Here is a 21,578-nt window from a genome sequence, read left to right as displayed (position 1 = left end):
TATTTCCTAGCTTCTGGAACATTACACTCATGGTTTTCTTTCGACCTCAGGGGCTGTTCCTTCTTAGTCTCCTCTGGCAGTTCTCTTCCTCTTCCAGATCTCGGGTTCAGTCTCTTTGCACTGTACTCAGCACCCCTCAGGGCTCTCATCCTGTCTGACCTCGATTTACTGCACAAGCTCTAACCTCATCCTTAAACCCCAAATTTACATAATCACTTGGGTATTCTGTAATTTTTTTCTGTGAAACAAACTGTCCCTGAAACTGAGTTTAAAATAAAAACATTATTGCACACTGTTTCTGAGGGTCTGCAATCCACGCACAGTGAGCTGGGTACGTCTGGCTCTTGGTTCCTCAAGAGGCCACGGACTTCTGAGACCGAGGAGAATCCACTTGCAAGCTCACTCACGTGGCCATCAGCAGGTGTCCTCACTTCCTCACCATGTGGGCCTCTCCTTAGGGTTGTTTGTGGCATGGAAGTTGACTTCACCCACAGCAAGTGACAAGAGGGACAGAGAGACACACGAGAACATGCAGCCAAAACGGAAGCTACAACATCCTTTATAACCTAATCTTGGAAGTGCCATACCAATGCTTTCTCCATGTTCATTGGTCAAAATATGGAGGCTGGGACTACCACAGGGGTGTGAATACCAGGAGACAGGGATCAGTGGGGGCCACCTTAAAGGCTTGCTACACCACAGGTATCTAAATGCTACCTCAAAATTAATACAATGTTACTCAGGATCTTATATCACCCCCCAAAATGCTCTTCCCTCTGTCTTCTTCATTTCAACAAATAACAGCATCACTTACTGTTACTCAGGTCCCAAACCTTGAGTCATCCTTGACTTACTCATACCTTCATGGATTCCATCAGCAAATTCTGTGCATTGTTTTCAAAATATACACCATACTTGTACCCCTGCCTCATCAGTGTATTGTCCACACTGCAGCCACAACTCAAATTCTGTAAACGTAAGATCATGACACTCCCTTGTTCAATATTCTCCAATGGCTTCCCTCTCAATCAAGAAACAAACCCAAGGGGCACCTGGGTGGCTCATTCGGTTAAGCATCTGACTTTGGTTCAGGTCATGATCTCGCGGTTCGTGAGTTTGAGCCCCGCGTTGGGCTCTGTGCTGACAGCTCGGAACCTGCAGCCTGCTTTGGATTCTGTGTCACCCTCTCTCTGCCCCTCCCCTACTCATAACTATAATGAAAGTAAACTGGGGTAACTGCCAATAAAAAAGAAGGTACAAAGCATGTTCTTAAGACCCCTACAAGACTCCACAGGCTGCAAATATTTAGGGAGACATGAGACAGGATAAAACTAACTGAAATAAGAATAAAGTGCTCACCAGAGGAGAGAAAAGAAAAGTAGCCAAAGAAAGCAAGACTTTCCTTTTTATTAGACTCACAATGCCATTTTGAAGTCCAACCTCTTTGAAAAATGTTTCTTTACTATTAACTTCCTCAATGGGAAGCAGACAAACCCTGTCCTTGAAAGATACATTTTCTACCTGGTACAGCGCTCAGTCCTCAGGCCTGCATTGGTATGGTTTACCAACAGCAATCAAGTAAAGCATCTCAGAGAAAAGCACTGTGAAGGCTGGGAGGTAACCAACCAGGGCCTCCCCTACTTCATATGTACATATATACGTATATATGTGCATATATACATATATATGTACACACTTTTTTTTTTTACAAAAATAATATAACAGGGTTTACACAGCTCTATTAATTCTTTAAATTATATACGCAAGGTCTATGCTTCAGTATAACCATTTTTTGCTTTGGATTAAAATGGGAATTTTAGGCTTAAAAATAGATTTGAGATTACTGAACAGAGGCCATACAGCAACACAGACTTAATAAATCTTGATCACCACATAACTAGAAATTATGTTGCTGTTATTCTTATGCTGGGTGCTATATACATCCCCATCAATTATTTTCACTTTATCTAGAATGCAAAAGCAAAATAGTTCACTGAAATAATCTTCTAATCATTACATTAGCATATACACCAAATTATACTAACTGCATGATAATCTCTATGTTCCAAAGCTGTATTTGTAGCAATGTGCTCATCTCTACTCCATTAAACATAGTGTCCAGTCAACAATTACAAAAAAAAAAAAAAAAAAAAAAAAAAAAGGAATGCATGCTGTACAGCAAGAAGAGAACAGTTTGCAGGTTGATATCTCACTGGCAACCAACACGTAAAATAAACAAACCTTACAAGATATAAAACTAATTTGCAGTAACATTCAATATATAGTTTTCTCAGAAGGAATACATTTAAGTCACAGTTATGTGGAAAAACAGAAACTATGTGAAATTCTAGGCTTTCTCCTAGAATATTCAAAATGCTCATCAAAAGTTAATTAATACAATAAGGATGGCCACTAGATGATTGAATAAACAGAATGTCATTTAGTATTTCAAAAACACAGATTCTGGGAAAAGCTACCACCAAAATATCCAGAAATCTGAATTAACAGATATTCTGTTTTGCATACCTGATACTAACAAATACAACAAGTGTGTTTACACAGACTAAAAATGCAAGGTGATAACCTAAGGAACAGTCACAGGAAAGAATAAATGAGCACAATCCCACTGGAGTACAGAGAGCTCCTGCTGTTTTTCTGGTCCCTGTACATCCCCCTACCCACTACCCCTACCCCTGGTCAAACAAGGGCCATCTCTTCAGGGAGCAAATCTTTCAAAAGCTCAAGCCCATTCTCTCTGCCCAAACCGAGATACAACAAAGCCCAAGCATGAAGCTGGAAAAGTCTTTCAGATGCTGGTATGATTCCTGATCACTGGACTGGACAGGTCCTCTTCATGGTCTCTCAAGTTCTGACTGACACAAACTCCCTCCCACAGAAGGGGTCAGAGCAGTCTCTGAAGCCATAAATGAGGTGGCTCTAGAAGAATTAGAAGAAGGAGGTATCTGATGAAAAGGCACCTGCAAGTCTGAAATCCTCTTTGGTGAGAACACTATACATGCGCTGAGGCAGAGCTCGGGAGTACGGGGCTGGGCGTGGCACAGTGGTGCGCAATATGAGTTCCCGGCCAGCAGGAGGTGGGAAGTCTGACACCGAGTTCTGCCTTCTCTCTTCTGGATAGCTCACTCTCTTCAGTTCCTCCTCCGGTGGAGCCATGGCTGCAGCCTTGAACAGAATCAAATGCTAAATTCAAGAGCAAGTCCAATGCTAAACTTAGATCATTTTGAAGGACAGATGAACAAACATGATAAATACATAAAAGATGTTCTACATTACTCAGTAATGCAGTCAGCCATGTTATGATTATTCAAAAACCAACAGAGAAAAAGCAAGAAGCTTGAAACAATGCACGAACAGCCAGATATTACAAATAAACTGGTAACAGAGACAAAAGAGATCACGAATGCCAGGCAATCTGCTCTGAAAAGTGAGGACCATATTCCAACATCTGATGAAGAGGGAAAATGTAGTACTGGTCTCTACACGTTTCTTCTAGCAACAACCCAAGTTCAAGTCTGATGTCCTCAGTCCAGGAAGGAGCTGCTTCTCCCCAAAGTCTGGAAAGATGGTTTTTATCTCCATTCTTTCATTTCTTTCTTTTTAAGATTCATTTGCCAAATTAAAACTGGGGACACTTGTTTTGTTTGCTGAGTGGCTAAAGTGATAAAGAAATGACAGAGGTCCATGTAACGTAGCAATGGCCACAAAAGAGAAGTTCTCAATATTAAAGGCATCTAGTTTTCCATTAAAATTACATAAAAAACATTCAGTTAGAGCCTTCATTTTAATATTGGTCACTATACTTCTTCCATTTCTCAGATTATTAAATTTCTTTCAAAATACCATCGATTTAGAAAAAAATATTGTTTGGGCAATGGAAATATGAAATCATGTTATACTAAACATCAGCATGAAAGGTATGCCAAATCCAGACCGTTAAAGATGTGGTTAGTCTTAATGACCTTATGAAGTTAGAGGGATGGGAAGGAACAAGGGACTATGAGGGACAAAGGCTATTTTGTTACCTCATCAGAAGATTCAGTCAGCTTGAGAAAGGGTGAGAAAAGAAACAGTGATGAAAAGGAAACAAGCAAGATGGTTTAAAAAGAGCTAGACAAGAGATTTCAAGATCATTTCAGAGACAGCATGCACTACATTAAGGAACATGATCCTATCAAAAGAATATCAAGACAAACACACACCACATAGAACACACCTAGCTGTTAAATTGAGCAGACATATCCCACTTCTCATGCATCTGATGGTTCAACAGGCAAATGTGTCATTTAATGGGAAAAATTGATAAAACTGAAACACAATCCAATCTGTGGTTTATTTGTTGAATTCCAGTGGAATCCACCACTGACACATGTAATTATAATGAAGTTTATAAAACCTTATTAATAAAGTGTATAATTTTAAGCACAAAGTTATAAATATGTAAAGCTGCTGTATGCTACACAACATTCTCAGTGAAATTTAACTTTTTTAAAAAGTTAAAATCTTGATTTATTAGAATTGATATAAAGTGTCAGTTGATAATGAAAAGTTACATGAATAAACTTTAGTGGTTTACGGCCAGACATTTAAGATCTGAGTTCAAAAATGTACCAATCAGGTGCTTGTTATACGGATTACAGTCTGCCAACTCCCAAAAGCATTCCCTACAAGGTCTGAAAGTTTGAAATGTTTTACAAGTGCAATTGTACAACTGGGAAAAATGTGTAATTTCAGTATCCCTTAAAGGGGATTAGCTATACAAGGCCAATGAAAGGATGAGACACTCCTATATTTACTGATGTAAATTTTCTGTATTAATTTTCTGTATTTTTACAGTGAGCCTTTACTAACTTTCTAGGGAGGAAAAGCTATTTCCATTTTGTGGAAAATAATTTTGTTTAACTATCTAAAACAAGGAATACTCTCAGCATTAAAAATAAAAATACATTAGATTTTAAGTCCTCTTAATACACAAGTTTTTAAAAGTGAGGACAGAGAAAAGAATTTCTGCAACAGGAGAAAAATTCATATTGGTGGTGACAAGGAAATGTGGTTGTTAGCTGCTGGCTAGTGAGCTGGTAAAGGATATAGGATGCAAAAACAAACTTGATTCCTGGTTTCATGGCAGAGAAAAAAACAAATCAAAGTAAGCATCTACTGTTTTCTAGAACTCTATAAGGAAATTAAGTACTTGGTTTTTAACTTGAAATCTTAAAGTTAGGGAGCAATCTCGCACATAATCACAGGTTTCATTTCTTGCTAAAAATTCAGATCAGTACATTTGGCTATCAAATTGACTACATTAACTAGATATACTCCAGACAGACTCAAAGGAGATTATACAGCTTTTATATCATATGTAAACCCATGAAAATTCTTTTTGATTCTGAGAATTATACTTTCACAAGTGGGTCATTCTAGAGTCATCATAGTTCCAGGTAAAGGACACCCTGTACTTACATATCTTTCCTTGACTTACAATCAAGTTACGTCCCAAGAAACGCATCCTAAGTTGAAAATATCCTAAATTGGGAGCACCTGAGTGGCTCAGTCGGTTATGGGTCCAACTCTTGATTTCGCCTCAGGTCATGATCTCACGGTTTGTGGGTTTAAGCCCCATATCAGGCTCTGCACTGATGGCATGGACCCTTATTGGGATTCTCTATCTCCCTCTGTCTGTCACGCCTCTGCTTGCACTCTCCCTCCCTCTCTGTCTCTCTCAAAAGTAAATAAACAGTAAAAAAAAAAAAAGAAAGAAAGAAAGAAAGAAAGAAAGAAAGAAAGAAAGAAAGAAAGAAAGAAAAAAAGAAAATACCCTATGTTGAGAATACATTTACTATACCTATCCTACCAAACATTGTAACTCAGCCTGGTCTACCTTACTCAAGCTCAGAACACTCACGTAAGCCTACAGTTGGGCAAAAATCATCTCACACAAAGTCTGTTTTATAATAAAATGTTGACTACCTCATGTAATTTATTAAAATACTGTACTGAAAGTGAGCGCCAGAACAGTTGTCTGGGTAGAGTAGTTGTAAGTAAGTATATCAACTGTTTGCCCTCATGACCATGTGGCTGCCGGGGACTGGCCGTTGCACCTGCCCAGCATCACAAGAGAGGAATGTGCAGCATATACTGCTGGCCTGAAAAAAGACCAAAATTCAAAATGCGGCTTCTACTGAATATATATTTTTCTCACCATCACAAAGTCAAATATCATAAGTCAAATCATCGTAAGTCAGGGACTGTCCACAGCACACTCTAGAATACTTTTATCACAATCTTTAATATTAATGAGCCCTGACATCATCAGTACAGAGAGTATCCACACAAAGTGTAACTAGCATCACCTTCATAAAAATTCAAATTTTAATGAATGTCAGAAAGTACTACATAACTTTTGAACCTGGACTCTCAGTAGTAGAGGTAATGCCAAAGATAATTTTTGCAACTGGGCTTTCTGTCCTGAAGCCTGTTTCCCCAGTTCTACATATCTGAAATCTTGCTCTTCCTTAGATCAATTCACTGTAACAGAAACAGATATACAACTTCACAAGCAAAACTGTGAATCCATTTGGAGTACATGGAGTTTAAATTGGTAAAACTGAACTCTATTCTAATTTGAAAGCATGCAACGTTTTTTCCTACCGCACTGCAGTGGCCATTGCTGAGTCCCTATTAGATTCTACAACAATGGATTTCAGACTCTTCTGACTTCTGAAATTTATATCCTAAAATATACTTATAATTTTGTTTAAATATGTAAGAAAGAAAATGGATTTCAGAGACTCAGAAGTCACCGTTGAGAGTCACTGTTTTTATATTGTTCGAACCCAATGCCGAGACTTACACTCAGCAGCTGTATTATCAGCCATGTGTGGGAATCAAACCGGCAACTTACTGAGTAGAGGTCTGGAGACATCATGACACAGTCAATAAGCATATTCACATACCCTCTGAGCATTCACAAACAGCTTGTGAATGATTTTGCCAGCATGTCCTCTTCCTGCACCCACAACTAACACTTCAGGTTGCTCCAAAAGGCAACTCACAAACCTAGGGGAGAGAGGTAATGAAAGGACAGAAAGTGAGCTGCTCAGTTCACACCGTGTCAGTCTCCCAGATCAATGTTGTGGAAAACTCTCAAATTGATACTGGCTAAACCTACCAAGGCTAGAGTGGAACTTTTACAAGAGAAAAGAGTCACATTTGGAATTAAAATAGACTCAAATGACAATCTTATTGCCTTTCATCTGTTTTCACAGAATTTTTAAAAACCCATCTTTGTAAAAGGGCAAAAAGAAATATTCGGTCTGTCTTTCAGACTAGAAGCTTCCAAAATACTACAATAAATAAAAGATTCGAACAGTAAATTTGGACAAAAAAACCCAAGTTATATGTATACAGCAAAGCAATGATCCACATTTCTCATTTTTGTTCTTTTAAGGGGTGTGTGTGTGTATGTGTGTGTGTGTGTGTGTGTGTGTGTGTAAAAGATACATTTTACTGGGCAAAGTCTCAACTGTGCCATTAGGTGCTGGAAACACTGCACCTCCATGTATATTACAGATAACCTATGTTAGAGTTCTGAAGCTATGAGAATGCCTGCACCACTAATTCATACTGCTATTTTAGAAATGATTCCCTTGATTAGCGTTCATTCTTCTCATTTAAAAGGAAGGAATTTTCAAGAGCAAAGAAGGCTAAGACAAAATTTCCCCGAACACAAGACAAAATTCTAACAAGAACTTGTTAAGAGCTATAGCATGTCTTGTCATATGATATTATTTAGCATCAATAATGCCATTTCATTTCTGAAAAGGCTGATGAAGACTTTAAAATTATGATAAATTCAAGTTGCTGAAGCAGCTAATTTGGAAACACTTTATCACATATAAAAACATTTTTCTTTCAAGTACCATAAGCAACAATGGAAAGGGACTCATACTAACAGGTAATGGTGCCAAGACTTTCTCAGGAAGAGGAAATGATTGACCCGGTCATCTGTATCATCCTGGAGAGGCCATCTGGTCACTCTTTCAAAACACGTTCACAAGGTACACAAGATATGCACCTTTGCTATCAAAAACCTTACTTAGAGTTAAATAAATAACTAGGAATATTGGGGAGAAATACAATTTCACAACACCTCAGACTGGTTAAAGAACAGTGAGAGCTGAAAGCAAAGCTCTGGGGCACTGCAAGTAACAAAGAATCACTAGCTCTTCCACAGGCAACTGCAGGCACATTCCTAGAAAAAAGGACCTGGTAGACTTGTTTTTAAATGTAGAAGGAATGGATCCACCTTGCAAACACCCAGAAATACAGGAGAAGTCAAATTCTATGATAATTAAATATTTTTCTGTCTCTAGCTGATGCTTGTTACAAATAACATAGGGGTACAACAAAAGAATCTCAACATTCTATTAAAGTTTTCTGAAGAGAATGGTGGTTTTTCCTACTGCAGATAAAAGTTACTCAAATATCAATTACTTTTCAAGGTCTTCCTTTTCCTCCTCTTGTTCACATTTCTCAGTTCCAAACTTGGCTTTCAGTGAGCGGGCTCTGGCAATTATAGCTTCTACATTAGTAATTTGATGGATGATTTCCTAACAGTGGAAAAGGGAGAAACATACATTGGAAAGCAGCAAAAAAAGCAGCCTTTAAAAAATGTAACTTTAAAATAATCATTGCCAACTGGGGAGAACACTTGGCAAGACCCCGACATACAGCAAACTTACTTCCAATTTCTTGTCTTCTGGATTGGGGAAGTGCAGAACTTTACTGGAATGAGTTATTATCTGCTTTATAATCTTCTTAACTGAAGAAATGTTTTCCAGATTTTCTTTTTTGAAAAAGATCAAAGCCATAATTAAGTCAGGCAAAATATACTTTCATTTTGGAAATAAACTAATGACTAATGAAGTAAGACATTTACCTTCTTCCTTTACCTTGAGTACAGCTGCATGAATTACACAAGGTAACAGGTGCCGAGCAAGGTCTGCAGGTTTCTGGACTGCCAGATAGTGCAGCACCTGAAGGAGGCATAAAGTTACATAAATGACCAATGCAGCTGTCAAAGAATAAAGTCGCCATCTATGAAAGAAAAAAATCCTCTGCATTAGGGAGCTCTCTTAGTACCTTGCCGTACTCATCCAGGTAAGGAGCTACCAACAACAATGTTAAGAATAATATCACTGAAAACAATTCAGGACTTCAGTCTTTAATAGTGGTGAATATTCCCACATTTTACTTTTCTTGCTTCCATACGTAATACATGCAAGTAAGGGAAATACAAAGAAAATAAAAACTGTCTGTAAATTATACCGCCTAGAGATAACAACCGTTAATGGTGGAGCATTTTTATTCCGGGATGTTTTAAAACACTGAATATACATATTAGGTGAACTAAGTATGTAAAATACTGTTCTATAAACTGCTTCTCGCTTAACATTTCCAAACACTGATAGAGACCTTCCTCTAATTTTTTTGTTTGCTTTAGTTGTTTTGATTTATTGTTTTTTTTCCAAAATGGAAATTGTTTTATTATTTTTCAGATTAAAAAAAATACAGAGATGGGGCTCCTGGGTGGCTCAGTCAGTTGAGCATCCAACTCTTGATTTCGGCTCAGGTCATGATCCCAGGGTTGTAGGATCAAGCCTCACATCAGTTTCAGCACTGAGTGTGGAGCCTGCTTAAGATTCTGTCTGTCTCTCTCCCTCCCTCTGCCCCTCTCCCCTGCTCATGTGTGCTCTCTCTAAAATAATACTAACAATAAAAATGAAAAAATAAATAAATTCAGAGAAGTTATGTATAACACATGGACCTTACCTTAATGCTCCTTATTCAAGAGCAATAAAGATAAAAGAAATATAATCTCATAGGTAAGCATGGATGATAAATGTTCACAGATATCAGAAACAAATACAGAGAAGTATAATGTAAAAGTTGTCTAGAAATCCTACTTCCTAAAGGAGCAACCTATTTTTCTGTTTATCTTCTTAGACTTATTTCTATTCCCATTTAAACACAAAGATACAGATACATATGCAATTTCTTAACAAAAAATCGTAATGCACATACTATTTCAGAATTTGCTTTGTTCCTTTAATGACTTATAACCTTTATTTTTTGGCTTGGAGAGTTTTCTGTGGTTTGAAAATTTTTTTAATTAAGAAATACACATACCAGAGTATTTATAAATAGTTTAGAAGACACTAATTTTAGAAGAACTGTTTAGAATGAACACTCATTTACACATCAACCAACTTAAGAAACAGAGTATCACCAGCACTTTCCAAGTCCCTGTTGCCTCCATGATCAAGTCTCCCTCCCTCATGCACCTCACCCTCAACAAATAATATAGTTTTCTCACATAGCTGTGTAGCCCTAAATAATGTATCGCTTAGTTTAGTCTGGTTTTAATCTTTATATAAATGCAATGTTTCTAGTTACATTCCCTCAGTGACTTGTTCTTCACTTGGCATTCTTTTTGAGATTGCATATGTTGATACATGCTAATATTAAAATGTTCCTCCACTGATGGACGCCTGTGTGGCTCAGTCAGTTAAGCGTCCAACTTTTGGCTTTGGCTCAGGTTATGATCTTGCGGCTTCATGGGTTCAGCCCCGCATCAGGCTCTGTGCTGGTAGAGCCTGCTTGAGATTCTCTCTCTCCTCTCTCTGCCTCTGCCCAACTCGTGGTGTGTGTGTCTCTCAAATAAATAAACTTTAAGAAATGAAATGAAATGAAATGAAATGAAATAAAATAAAATAAAATAAAATAAAATAAAATAAAATAAAATAAAATAAAATAAAATAAAATAAAATAATAAAATAAAATGTTCCTCCATTGATAGACTTCCCCACTCCACCCCCTGCCAAATTTTTGACTATTACAAATAAGGTTCCTGTTATGTTATTGGGTATGTTTCCTGGTACACATGTAGAAGAATTTCTTAAAGGTATATACCTAAAAACAGAGTTAGGATATGTACAAGACAATGCCAAGTGATTACTTACCTAGACTCACCTTTACCTCATTTAATTGCGTGCATCTCTCTCCTCTGTGCACATAATATATACATACATACATTTTTTTCCTGAATAATCTGAAAGCCAGTTACATACATCATGTCCCTTTATCCCCAAATATCTATTTCCCCAAATTAAGAATGTTTTCTTCTATAATCAAAATATAAACTATTATGATTATATAAACTATATAAACTACCTTTAACACTGATCAAATACTTTTAATCTAGTCTACTATCCTTATTTCATTTTTGTCAACAGACCACATAATGACTTATATTACCCACCACCATACAGGATCCAATTAAAGACCATACACTGCCTTAAGTTGTCATACCTCATTAATCTCAACAAATCTCGAAGTTTTCCAGTCTTTTATAACACTGACATTTAAAAAAAATTTTTTTTAACGTTTATTCATTTTTTGATAGAGACAGAGCTTGAATGGGGGAGGGACAGAGAAAGAGGGAGACACAGAATCTGAAGCAGGCTCCAGGCTCTGAATTGACAGAATAGAGCTCGACGCAGGGCTCGACCTCACAGACTGTGAGATCATGACCTGAGCCGAATCTGGAGACCCAACCGACTGAGCCACCCAAGCGCCCCTATAACATTGACATTTTGAATACAGTACCCTCCCCTCACCTTTCTGAATAAGTGGAATCCCACACTTTATTCATATTTCCTTAGTTTTAAAAATTTTAGATATGATTTACATACCATAAAATTCGCCACTTTAAACATACACTTCAGTGGTTTTTAGCATACTTACAAGTTATACAACCATCACCATTATCTAATTCCAAAACATCTTAATCACCCCAAAAAGAAGCCCATTACCCAACAGCAGTCATTCCCTCATTTCTCCCACCTCCTAGCCCCTAGTAACTACTAAACTAACTTTGTCTTCATGAATTTGCCTACTCTGGTATTTCCTATAAATGGAAGCATGTAACATGTGGCCTTCTATTTCTGGTTTCTTTCACTTAGCACTTAGCACAGTTAGCACAGTGTTAAGGTTCTTAGCACAATGTTAAGGTTCGTTCGTGTTATACCATGTATCAGAACTTCATTCATTTTTATGGCTCAATAGTATGCCATTGTATGAATATGCCACATTTATTCCTTCATTAGTTGACAGATGAAGGTTTGTTCCTCTTTTTTGCTATTATGAATCATACTGTCAATATCTGTATATTCAATTTCCTTAGTTTTTTTTTTTTTTTTTAATATTTTTGAGAGAGACAGAGAGAGAGAGAGAGAGACAGACAGACAGACAGACAGACAGAAACAGAGAGGGAGACAGAGTATCTGCAGCAGGCTCCGGGCTCTGAGCTGTCAGCACAGAGCCTGACACGGGGCTCAAACCCACAAACCGTGAAATCATGACCTAAGCTAAGTCGGATGCTTAACCGACTGAGCCACCCAGGCGTCCTTCAATTTCCTTAGTTTTTATTTATGTCCATTTCCTATTTCAGAAGCCCATCCAGGATACATTATATTTGGTAGTCATGTTTCTAGGCTCCCCTTACATGTAACACTTTCTTAGACTTTCTCTGTGTTCACTGCCCTTGACAGTTTTAAGGAATTCTAGTCAGGTATTTTGTAACAAGAGCCTCTACTCGAACTTATTTGATGTTTTTCTTATGATCAAACTGGGGCTAGGTATTTCTGGGAAGACAAGAGATGTAAAGTGTATCGCTTCTCGGCCTTTTGGCTAAGATCAAGTGAAGAGACGTAAAGTGCTACTTCATCACCTCATATCAACAGCACATGAAACTACCAATATGACTTATCCCTGTTGTTAACCTCGCTCACCTGGCTAAGACAGTATTGTCAGATGTCTGCACTGTAAAGTTACTCATGTTCTCTAATTTAAATACTGTACTCTTTAAAGGAAGTCACTCTGTACAGCCCATGTTTATGGAGTGGGATTTATGCTCTACCTCCTTGTAGGCAGAATAGATTTGGAGTTCTTCTGCATTAGACTGGTCTCTTCTCACCAATTTATTTACTTATTTGTATCACTATAGACTCAAGGATGTTTATTTTATACTTTGAGTTACAGTCCAATAGTATTTTATTTTATTGTTCAAATTGTTCCAGTACTGGCCATTGGGAAATGTTTTAGTTGGTTCCTGTGTCCCTTTAATATACTCCTACAATGGTACGTTGGGGGGTTTTTTGGTGTTTTGTTTTTTGGTTTTTTTTTTGTTTTTTTTTTGTTTTTTTTTGGCTCTTTTTAGAATACAATGTCTCTCATCTTGGGTTTACCTAATGTTTTCTCATGACTTGATGCAAAATATACAATCTCGGATCAAGTGCTAAGTGCTGGTGGATCCTTACAACACATCTCGGTGTAGACAATCTGCATCTGCCCCTTATTAGTGATATTAATTTTGACCATCCACTCAAGGTATTACCCCATTTCTCTACTACATAGTTATTATTTCCTTGCAATTCAGAAGTAATCTGTGGAGAAACACTTTAAAACCATGCAAGTATGAAGCTCTTCACCCAAATTCCCACCTGGACATCTCTTGGTTAATTCCTACTTGAACCAATTAATCTTTACTATGAATACTGCTGTAAAATGAAGGGTTTTCAACTCCAGCATACCCTCCATATTCACCTGTCATCTTTGAGCTGCAATATCTCCCTTCTCTCTCATTTGTTTATCTGTAAATTATCAATGGAGACTCATGGGTGCCGACTTTTTTCCAATGGTTTATAATTTGTTACCATCCTTAATTATTTGCCATTCAGCTTGTCCAGGTTTTGACAATAAGAGTTCCTTTAAGCTACCTCCTTAGGAAATACTTCTCTTTTTAAGCAGTTCCTTATTTTCTGGCAACACACGATGTTCCACATTCATATTAATACCTTCTTTATCCCAATTCCCAAACCAGCCATTTCTCTGAGGAAGACACAGTTCCTTTTAGTAAGAAATGTTCTAGAAATCAATATATATGTGTTTACTGCTACTGAGATGTCACTGCTTCTAGATACCTTCAGAAGAAAGCTATGAAATATATGCTTGTATATATGCATATGCATATACCCACATACCTATCGATACTTTAGAAACCTATAGTTCCACACCAACACTTCCAATTCCAATCCACTGCCATTGGGTCTCCCTCACTTTCTTCAATTCCATGTTTGCATCGCACTTCCACAGTAAGAATTCTGGCTTCTAACACCACCAACACATTTAATTACTCATTTGCTCAAACAATAATCCACCAAAAAGTTTCAGAACTGCTTACCCACATAACTAAAACAAACAAATTTAGAAAACAAAGTTTAGGATTTGTCTGCAGTGCTCTCCCACCTCCCGCCAAACCAGAGGGTATACAGTCAAACATATCTTATGTGATTGATCATAAATTACTTGAGTTAAATTATCCTCCCAACCTTGACCTCGTTTCAGTGTGGTTATGTTATTATTTGAATCACACCCGAGTTCATTTATCCAGCTTGCTTTCAGTTTTGGTCATGTCCCCCCTGTCTATTCTTGTTAATTTAATTTTTGATTATGCAGGCAATTAACATTTTTCCAGAAGTCAAAGTGTACAGGAAGTATACTCTTCTCTACATGTCACTCCCTTCCACACTTTTACTCTATATTTTCTTCCCCCTTTCAACCATTCCAGGTAACTAATTTCAATGCTTTCAGTTTTGTGAAGATATATTTGTTTTTGTGAAGATAAAGAGGTAAGTGTTTTCTTAACCTCCCCCTCTTTTTACACAAAATGAAGCATATTACATATATTCATTTGTACTTTACTTCTCTCTTAAAAACATCCTAAAAATCGCTATCAGTTAATAGACATTTTCCTCATTTTTAAACAACTGCAAAGTCCTCTATTACGTAGATCAACCACAGTTTATTCAATAAAGCTCCTAAATTTGAGCATACAGATAGTTTCCAGTATTTTCTAATTACAAGCAATACAGGAATGAACAACTTAGTGCATCTTTATTTTTGTTTTGAAAATACTAGGGTGAATTACTAGAAATGGGATTGCTTTTTGGGTAAAAGGGTAAATGCACATGTAAGTTTTATTAAATACTGCCAAATTCCCCTCCATAGGGGGTTGTACCATCATGCCTCTCACCAGTAATGTTCGAAAGAGCCTGTTGCCTCAGGGCCTCATTCGGTATTTATTAAGCTTTTAAATTTTTACCAATCTGATGTGTGAGAAATGGTTATCTCAGTGAAGTTTATAAATTTGCATTTCTCTTACTATGAATGAAGCTGAACATCTTTTGAAAGGTTTAAGGGTAATTATCTTTTGGGTAGATGAGTTATCTCCTCGTATCTCTTGCCCATGTTTCTACAGTATTTTTGCACTCTGTCTGTAATACATACATTTCTTCCACTTTACAAATATTTCTCCCAGTTTATCACTTGTCTTTTGACTTTTTTTTTTTTTTTTTGAGAGCGAGAGGGCACAAATGAGCAAGGGGCAGAGAGAGAGAGGATCCCACAAGGGACAGAAAGGGGGAGAGGGAGGGGGAGGAGGAGGGAGAGAAGCAGGGCTCACCCGAAGCGGGGATCGAGCTCACCCAAAGTGGGGCTTGTGCTCATCCAATAAGGGGCTCCAAATCATGAACAGTGAGATCATGACCTGAGCCAAAGTCAGATGCTTCACCGACTGAGCCACCCAGGCACCCCTTTTCTTTTTCAGTCCATTCTTATGTATGGTATGAGAAACAGATCTAATTTTATCTTCTGCCAAATGGTTACTCAGTTATCCCAAATAGATTTATTAAAAGGTCTATCCATACCAGTGATTTGAGATGACATTTTTATCATATACTAGATTTCTGTATGTATTTATGTTTTTTCCATTCTCCTTCACTGGGCTGTCTAGTTATGCATCATTATCATATTATTTAAATAGTGAGACTATGTATTATGCTTTAATATCTGGTAGGGTTAGTTCCCCACCCCCCCACCATTCACCTGCCTCATAGCTTTCTTTTCATAACTCTTTACAATCCATTCTTAGCTACTCTTGTATGCTTTTTTAAAATAACAATTCACCCATTTAAAGTGTACAATCCAATAGTTTTAGGTATATTTACAGAGTTGTACAACCAAAACCACAATTTTAAACACATCCATGAACCAAAAAAAACCCATTAAAAGTCACTCTCCAAACCTCTGAGTCCTAAGCCTGCATGTTTATTTTTCCAGATAAATTTGAGTATCAACTTGTCTGGCTCCATACTAAAGACTTTTTCGTACTTTATGGGACTGCATTAAATTTATAAATTAATTTAAGTAGAATTGAACTTAATGATGTTGAGACTTCCTAACCAAGAACAAGTGATATCTATTCATGTGTGTTTTTCAGGAGTGTTTCTTTATTCATATTTCTATCATTTCTGGTTATTTCTAGGCATTTCACCTTTTTTTTTTTTTTTCACTTATAATGAAGAGAAAATGTCATTCACATCTTCAGAATGATTATTATTTGTGTATATGAAGGCTACTAGACACATATTAACTTTATATTCTGCTACCTTGCTGAATTATTTTCAATTACTTTTATCACCGATTCTTTAGATTTTTCCAGGTATACTGTCATAGCAGCTGCAAACAAAAGTTCTTTCAACTTCTATGTCTCTGTTTTCTCTTTTCTAATTATATTGACTAATGTCTCCAAAATAACGTTAAATAACGTTAAATGAGACAGTAGGCACCCTTGCCTCATTCCCGACCTTAGTGAGAATAGTTCTAGGGTTCCCCAATTAAGATGCTTCGTTTAGGATTGAGGTCTATATACATTTTTTTATTTTAAGGAAGTATCCATCCATTCTCAATTCTGAATCTTTTATTAGAAAGGAGTATTAAATTTTATCAAAGATTTTTTCAGTACATATAAGATAATGATATACTTTCTTCTTAGACCTATTAATGAAGTTAATTATATAAATAAACTTCAAAAAAAAATCACTGTTGCACTCAGTTGACATGTATTATTATCTCAAAGTGGTAAGAGCCTGTTCATTTAGGATTTTGCATTCGGGGTGCCTGGGTGGCTCAGGCGGTTGAGTGTCCAACTCTTGACTTCGGTTCAGGTCATGATCTCATGGTATCATGAGATAGAGCCCCACATCAGGCTCCACGTTGACAGCAAGGAGCCTGCTTGGGATTCCCTCTCTTCGGCTCTCTCTGCCCCTCAGCTTCATCTCTCTCTAAACAAACTTAAAAGGATTTACATTAAATTTCTTAAGTATTACTGGTCTGTACTTTTTTTAGATATGCCTCCTTTATCAGTCTTAGGGACCAATGTCATAGTCACAGTTTACGATAAAAAATTTTGGAAGATTTCCTTCATTTGCTATGTACTGAAACAATTTAAGCAGGATTTGAACTATTTGATCTCTCAACATTTAGATGAAGTCCCCTGTGAAACCAGCTTAAGCCTGGTGTTTTTTTATGGGGTCATTTCTTGATAATTGTCTGTTTCTTCTATGGAAACTGGTCTGTTTACATATTCTATCTTCACTGGGATCATTTTTTTATATACTGTATTGTCCCAAGAAATCCTCCATTTCATCTTGGTTTTCAAATTTATATACACAATCATATAAAGTATTGTTTTTTAAAAAATATTTCCTCTGTATCAATAATTATTGGCACTTTTTATCATTTCTTATTTTGTAATGCATGCTTTTCCTTTCCTTTTGTGATTAAAGCAACAATTTGTCAATTTTGATTTTTTAAAATAAAATCATATTTATTAATTTGATATGTTTTTCTGTTCTCTACTTCATCACTCTCTTTTATCTTTAGCATTGCCTTCTTCTGGTTTTCTTATAGTTTTACTTTTGTTGTTCTTTCTCTAGCTTTTTGAGTTAGAAATTTATTAATTCAGTAATTTTCATTTATTTTTGAATAATCTCTATATCTAACATAGGACTTGAACCCACAACCCTGAGATCAAGAGTCTCATACTCCACTGACTGAGCCAGCCATGCACGCCTTGTATTTTTGTGACGTAGGTATTTAGGGCTATGGATTTTGCTTTCATGACTCCTTAAATATGTCTTATAGATTCGGATATACAGTGTTTTGTTATTTTTCAGAAGTTTGTTTTAGTATTTCTCCTTTACCTAAAAGTTAATATAAGGCTTTTAAATTTCCAGGGAGAAGCCCTAGATTTTTTTTGTTGTTTCTTTCTATCTTTAAGTAGGCTGTGTGGAGCCTAGTGTGGGGCTTGAACTCACGACCCTGAGATTAAGACCTGAGCTGATATCAAAAGTCAGATGCTTAACCAACTAAGCCACCCAGGCATCCCTTGTTATTGCTGTTTCATTTTTAATCTCTAGTTTTATTGCAGAGATCAGAGTACTGATAATATTTTCATGATGAATCCTGCTGTGTTTTTTTTGTGCCCTAATATACTATCAGTTTTTGTGAATGCTCCATGTGCATGTAAAAAGAAGGTACAGCTTCTATTGCTAAGGTACAGTGTTTGGGATATATCTAAAAGATCAGCCTTACTATCTTATTTAGATATTTCCTTAGTTTTGACTACTTGATTGTCTTGTACAAAGAGTAATGTGGTCAAAGTCCTCTGTTATGAGTATGTTTCAATCTGTTTCTTCCCTTACTTCCTATGGTTTCCTATTTTATACAGATGGCTGTTATTTAGTGTATAAACATTAACAAATATTATACCCTCATTGTGAAATACACTTTTAGCTTATAAAGCATCTTTTAATGCTCTTCAGCTTTAATTCTACCTTATTTCATATCAGGATCATAACCCTTTTATTGCTTTCAGGTACCTGATGAATCTGTCCATTATTTACTCTGTAACCTTCTTTTTGTGTATATGGTAAAATAAATTTAATTATATAATTAACCATAGGCAGAAAACTAAAGGAATAATTTGGCTATACCCTTACTCTAATCATATCTCTATTCTATGTATTTTTTTTTACTTTTGATTAATTTTTGAAGTATAACAGTACAGTGTTATATTAGTTTAAGGCAATAATAATGCTTCAACAATTTTATCACTTCTCCGTGGTCATCACAGTAAACGTGTACTCATAATCCTCTTTTTCTATTTCACTCACAACCCTACACATCTTCCCTCTGGCAGGCATCAGTTTGTTCTCTATTCTTAAGGGTCCATTTTTTTTCTCTTTATTCAGTTGTCTTGTTTCTTGTGTTTCAGTGCTTTTTTTTTTTTTTAAGGTTTTTTAAAAGTTTATTTATTTTTGAGACGGGGGAAGGGGCAGAGTGAGGGGGGGGGAGAGAGAGAATTCCAAGCAGGCTTCACACTGTTCAGCACAGAGCCCAATGTGGGTCTCGGAACTCACGAACTGTGAGATCATGACTTGAGCAGAAATCAAAAATCGATACTTAACCAACTGAGCCACCCAGGCACCCCTGTTTTGTTTCTTAAGTTTCACATATTCGTGAAATCATATGGTATTTGTCTTTCCCTATCTTATTTCACTTAGCTTGATATCTTCCAGATCTATCCATGTTGCTGCAAATGGCCAGATCTTATTCTTTTTTATGGATGAGTAATATTCCATTATAGACATATACCACATCTTCTTTAGCCATTCATCTATCAAAAGACACTCCAGTTGCTCCTAAATCTTGGATCTTGTGAATAATGCTGCAATAAACACAGGGGAACATCTATCTTTTCGTATTTGTGATTTCATTTTCTTTGGGTAAATACCCAATAGTAAAATTATTGGATCATGCTAATTCTGTTTTTAGTTTTTTGAGGAACCTCCATACTACTTTCTATAATGGATGCACCAATTTGCATTCCCACCATGCATGAGGGTTCCTTTTTCTCCAAATCTTTGTCGACACTTGTTATTTCTTACCTTTTTTATTTTAGCCATTCTGACTTTGTAGCCTTTTTGCATCAATGAATCTCTTGTTTGTAGCAGACACTTGGATTTTACAGGACTTATTCTGTGTGTGATGTGATCATTGTTACGTGTGTTTATCTGTTGTGTGTTCTTTCTTTTTAAAACAATTTTTGCTGGTCCTTAGGAAGTTCTATATTTTTATTTTAGTAGCTATCTTTGCAGTAATACATTTTTTGTGCCCTTAATTCCCTTTAACTCTAAGTATTTGCAATTGGTCTGACATTTTAATTTAACTTAATTTAATTTAATCTATTCTACTTGATATTTTGAAAGAGACAGAGAAAGAACATGAGCTGGGGAGAGGGGCAAAGGGAGGGAGAGAGAGAGAATTTTAAGCAGGCTCCATAATCAGCGTGGAACCCAATTTTTAAATGGGTATTTTCTGATTACCACTTATTATCTATTTATATTTAAATCAATCATCTCATTCTACTTCCCTCCCCACCCCCTCGTCCTCTTTTTGTCCCAACTTCTCATTCTACTACAAGTTTTACATCTTCTTCTACCTATATCCTCAGTTTTAGTCTTAGCTCTAAAATTAAAGAAATAAAATGCTCACCACAGGCCCTCTGTCAAAGTTTCCCCAGTCACATTTGGTTGGATGAAGTTTATCCTCCTGTATGTTGTTAAATAAGGAAGCAACTAGCCACATGTAGCCATTTAAAATTTCAGTTATACTAGCCACATTTCAAGTTTTCATCATAGCCACATACGGCCAGTAGCTATAATTTTGGACATCACAGCAACAGAATGTTTCTAACACTGCAGAACGTTCTATTAGGGCAGCTCTAGTAGATTCCTCAGGAAGGGTGAATATGTACAGAAATGTGTGCGTACAAAAACTCAGAGAAAATATTTTTATAGTCTTGACTATGTGGACACTTTGGTGGCATATAATATCTTTGGTTTATACTTTTTACTTACAGTTCTTGAAAATGCTGCTCCACATTGCCTTGCTTTTGAGAAATCTGACATCTAATTCTCTTTCCTTGTAAATTATTTTCATTTCTTTGCCTAGAAGTCCTGAGAATTTTTTTTCTTTAATTATTTAAGTTCTAGCAGTTTTATAGTGATGTATTTTGGAGTTCATTACTTCTGGTGCATCTTCCTCTATACCCAGGGAGCTCTTTCAATATATAAATTCAGGTTTTCTTTTATTTCCAGAAAGGTTTCTTGGATTGCAGTTTCAAATATTAGTTCTGATCCAGTGTTTTGGTTTTTCCTCTTCAAAGACTCTGATAAAATGAATATTACTTCTACTTTTCCTATCTTCCATTTTTACTAGTTTCTCTTCAACTCCTTTAACTATTCATCCATTTTCATTCTCTTGGCTGTTTTTGTTTTTCCTTGTTTACTTTTATCAAATTTAAATGTAAATCTATTCTCCTATAGGCCCTTTGTAATTTAGTCTTTATTTTTGATATGGTTGTCTTTTTCTTCTACTCCTATCCTGAGAGCTAAACCAGCTGTGGCTTCATTTCTTCATGGAGTTTTTTGGTCCATTTCTGCTCTTGGCTCTTAGTATTTCTGATTAAACATGATTCTTCATATTCCCCAAGCTGGTTTGAAGACAACTTACTTCTTTGGAGTGTTACAATTTTT

At 36.4% G+C, this 21,578-nt stretch overlaps 1 protein-coding gene across 4 annotated transcripts in view; it reads right to left on the bottom strand.

Moving 5' to 3' along the window:
• Positions 1 to 1,388: 1,388 nt before the first annotated feature.
• Positions 1,389 to 21,578, bottom strand: part of RAB3GAP1 (RAB3 GTPase activating protein catalytic subunit 1) — a 111,472-nt gene continuing 91,282 nt past the window's right edge. For 3 of the 4 annotated variants that reach the window (XM_042948540.1, XM_042948541.1, XM_042948542.1), the window contains 5 exons: positions 8,957 to 9,053; positions 8,760 to 8,863; positions 8,512 to 8,627; positions 6,972 to 7,074; positions 1,389 to 3,183 (listed from right to left, as the gene is read on the bottom strand). In XM_042948540.1, coding sequence (XP_042804474.1) covers positions 2,947 to 3,183; positions 6,972 to 7,074; positions 8,512 to 8,627; positions 8,760 to 8,863; positions 8,957 to 9,053 — 657 coding nt within the window. In that variant the 3' untranslated portion in view covers positions 1,389 to 2,946. Of the gene's footprint in view, positions 3,184 to 6,971; positions 7,075 to 8,511; positions 8,628 to 8,759; positions 8,864 to 8,956; positions 9,054 to 21,578 lie in introns of those variants that run through there. The other variant, XM_042948543.1, reaches the window with a different exon arrangement.

Source organism: Panthera leo, chromosome C1, assembly GCF_018350215.1.
Source record: "Panthera leo isolate Ple1 chromosome C1, P.leo_Ple1_pat1.1, whole genome shotgun sequence".
NCBI classification, from domain to species: domain Eukaryota; kingdom Metazoa; phylum Chordata; class Mammalia; order Carnivora; family Felidae; genus Panthera; species Panthera leo.
The sequence above is the reverse complement of the archived record's forward strand: the minus strand, read 5'-3'. Positions and strand labels throughout refer to the sequence as shown.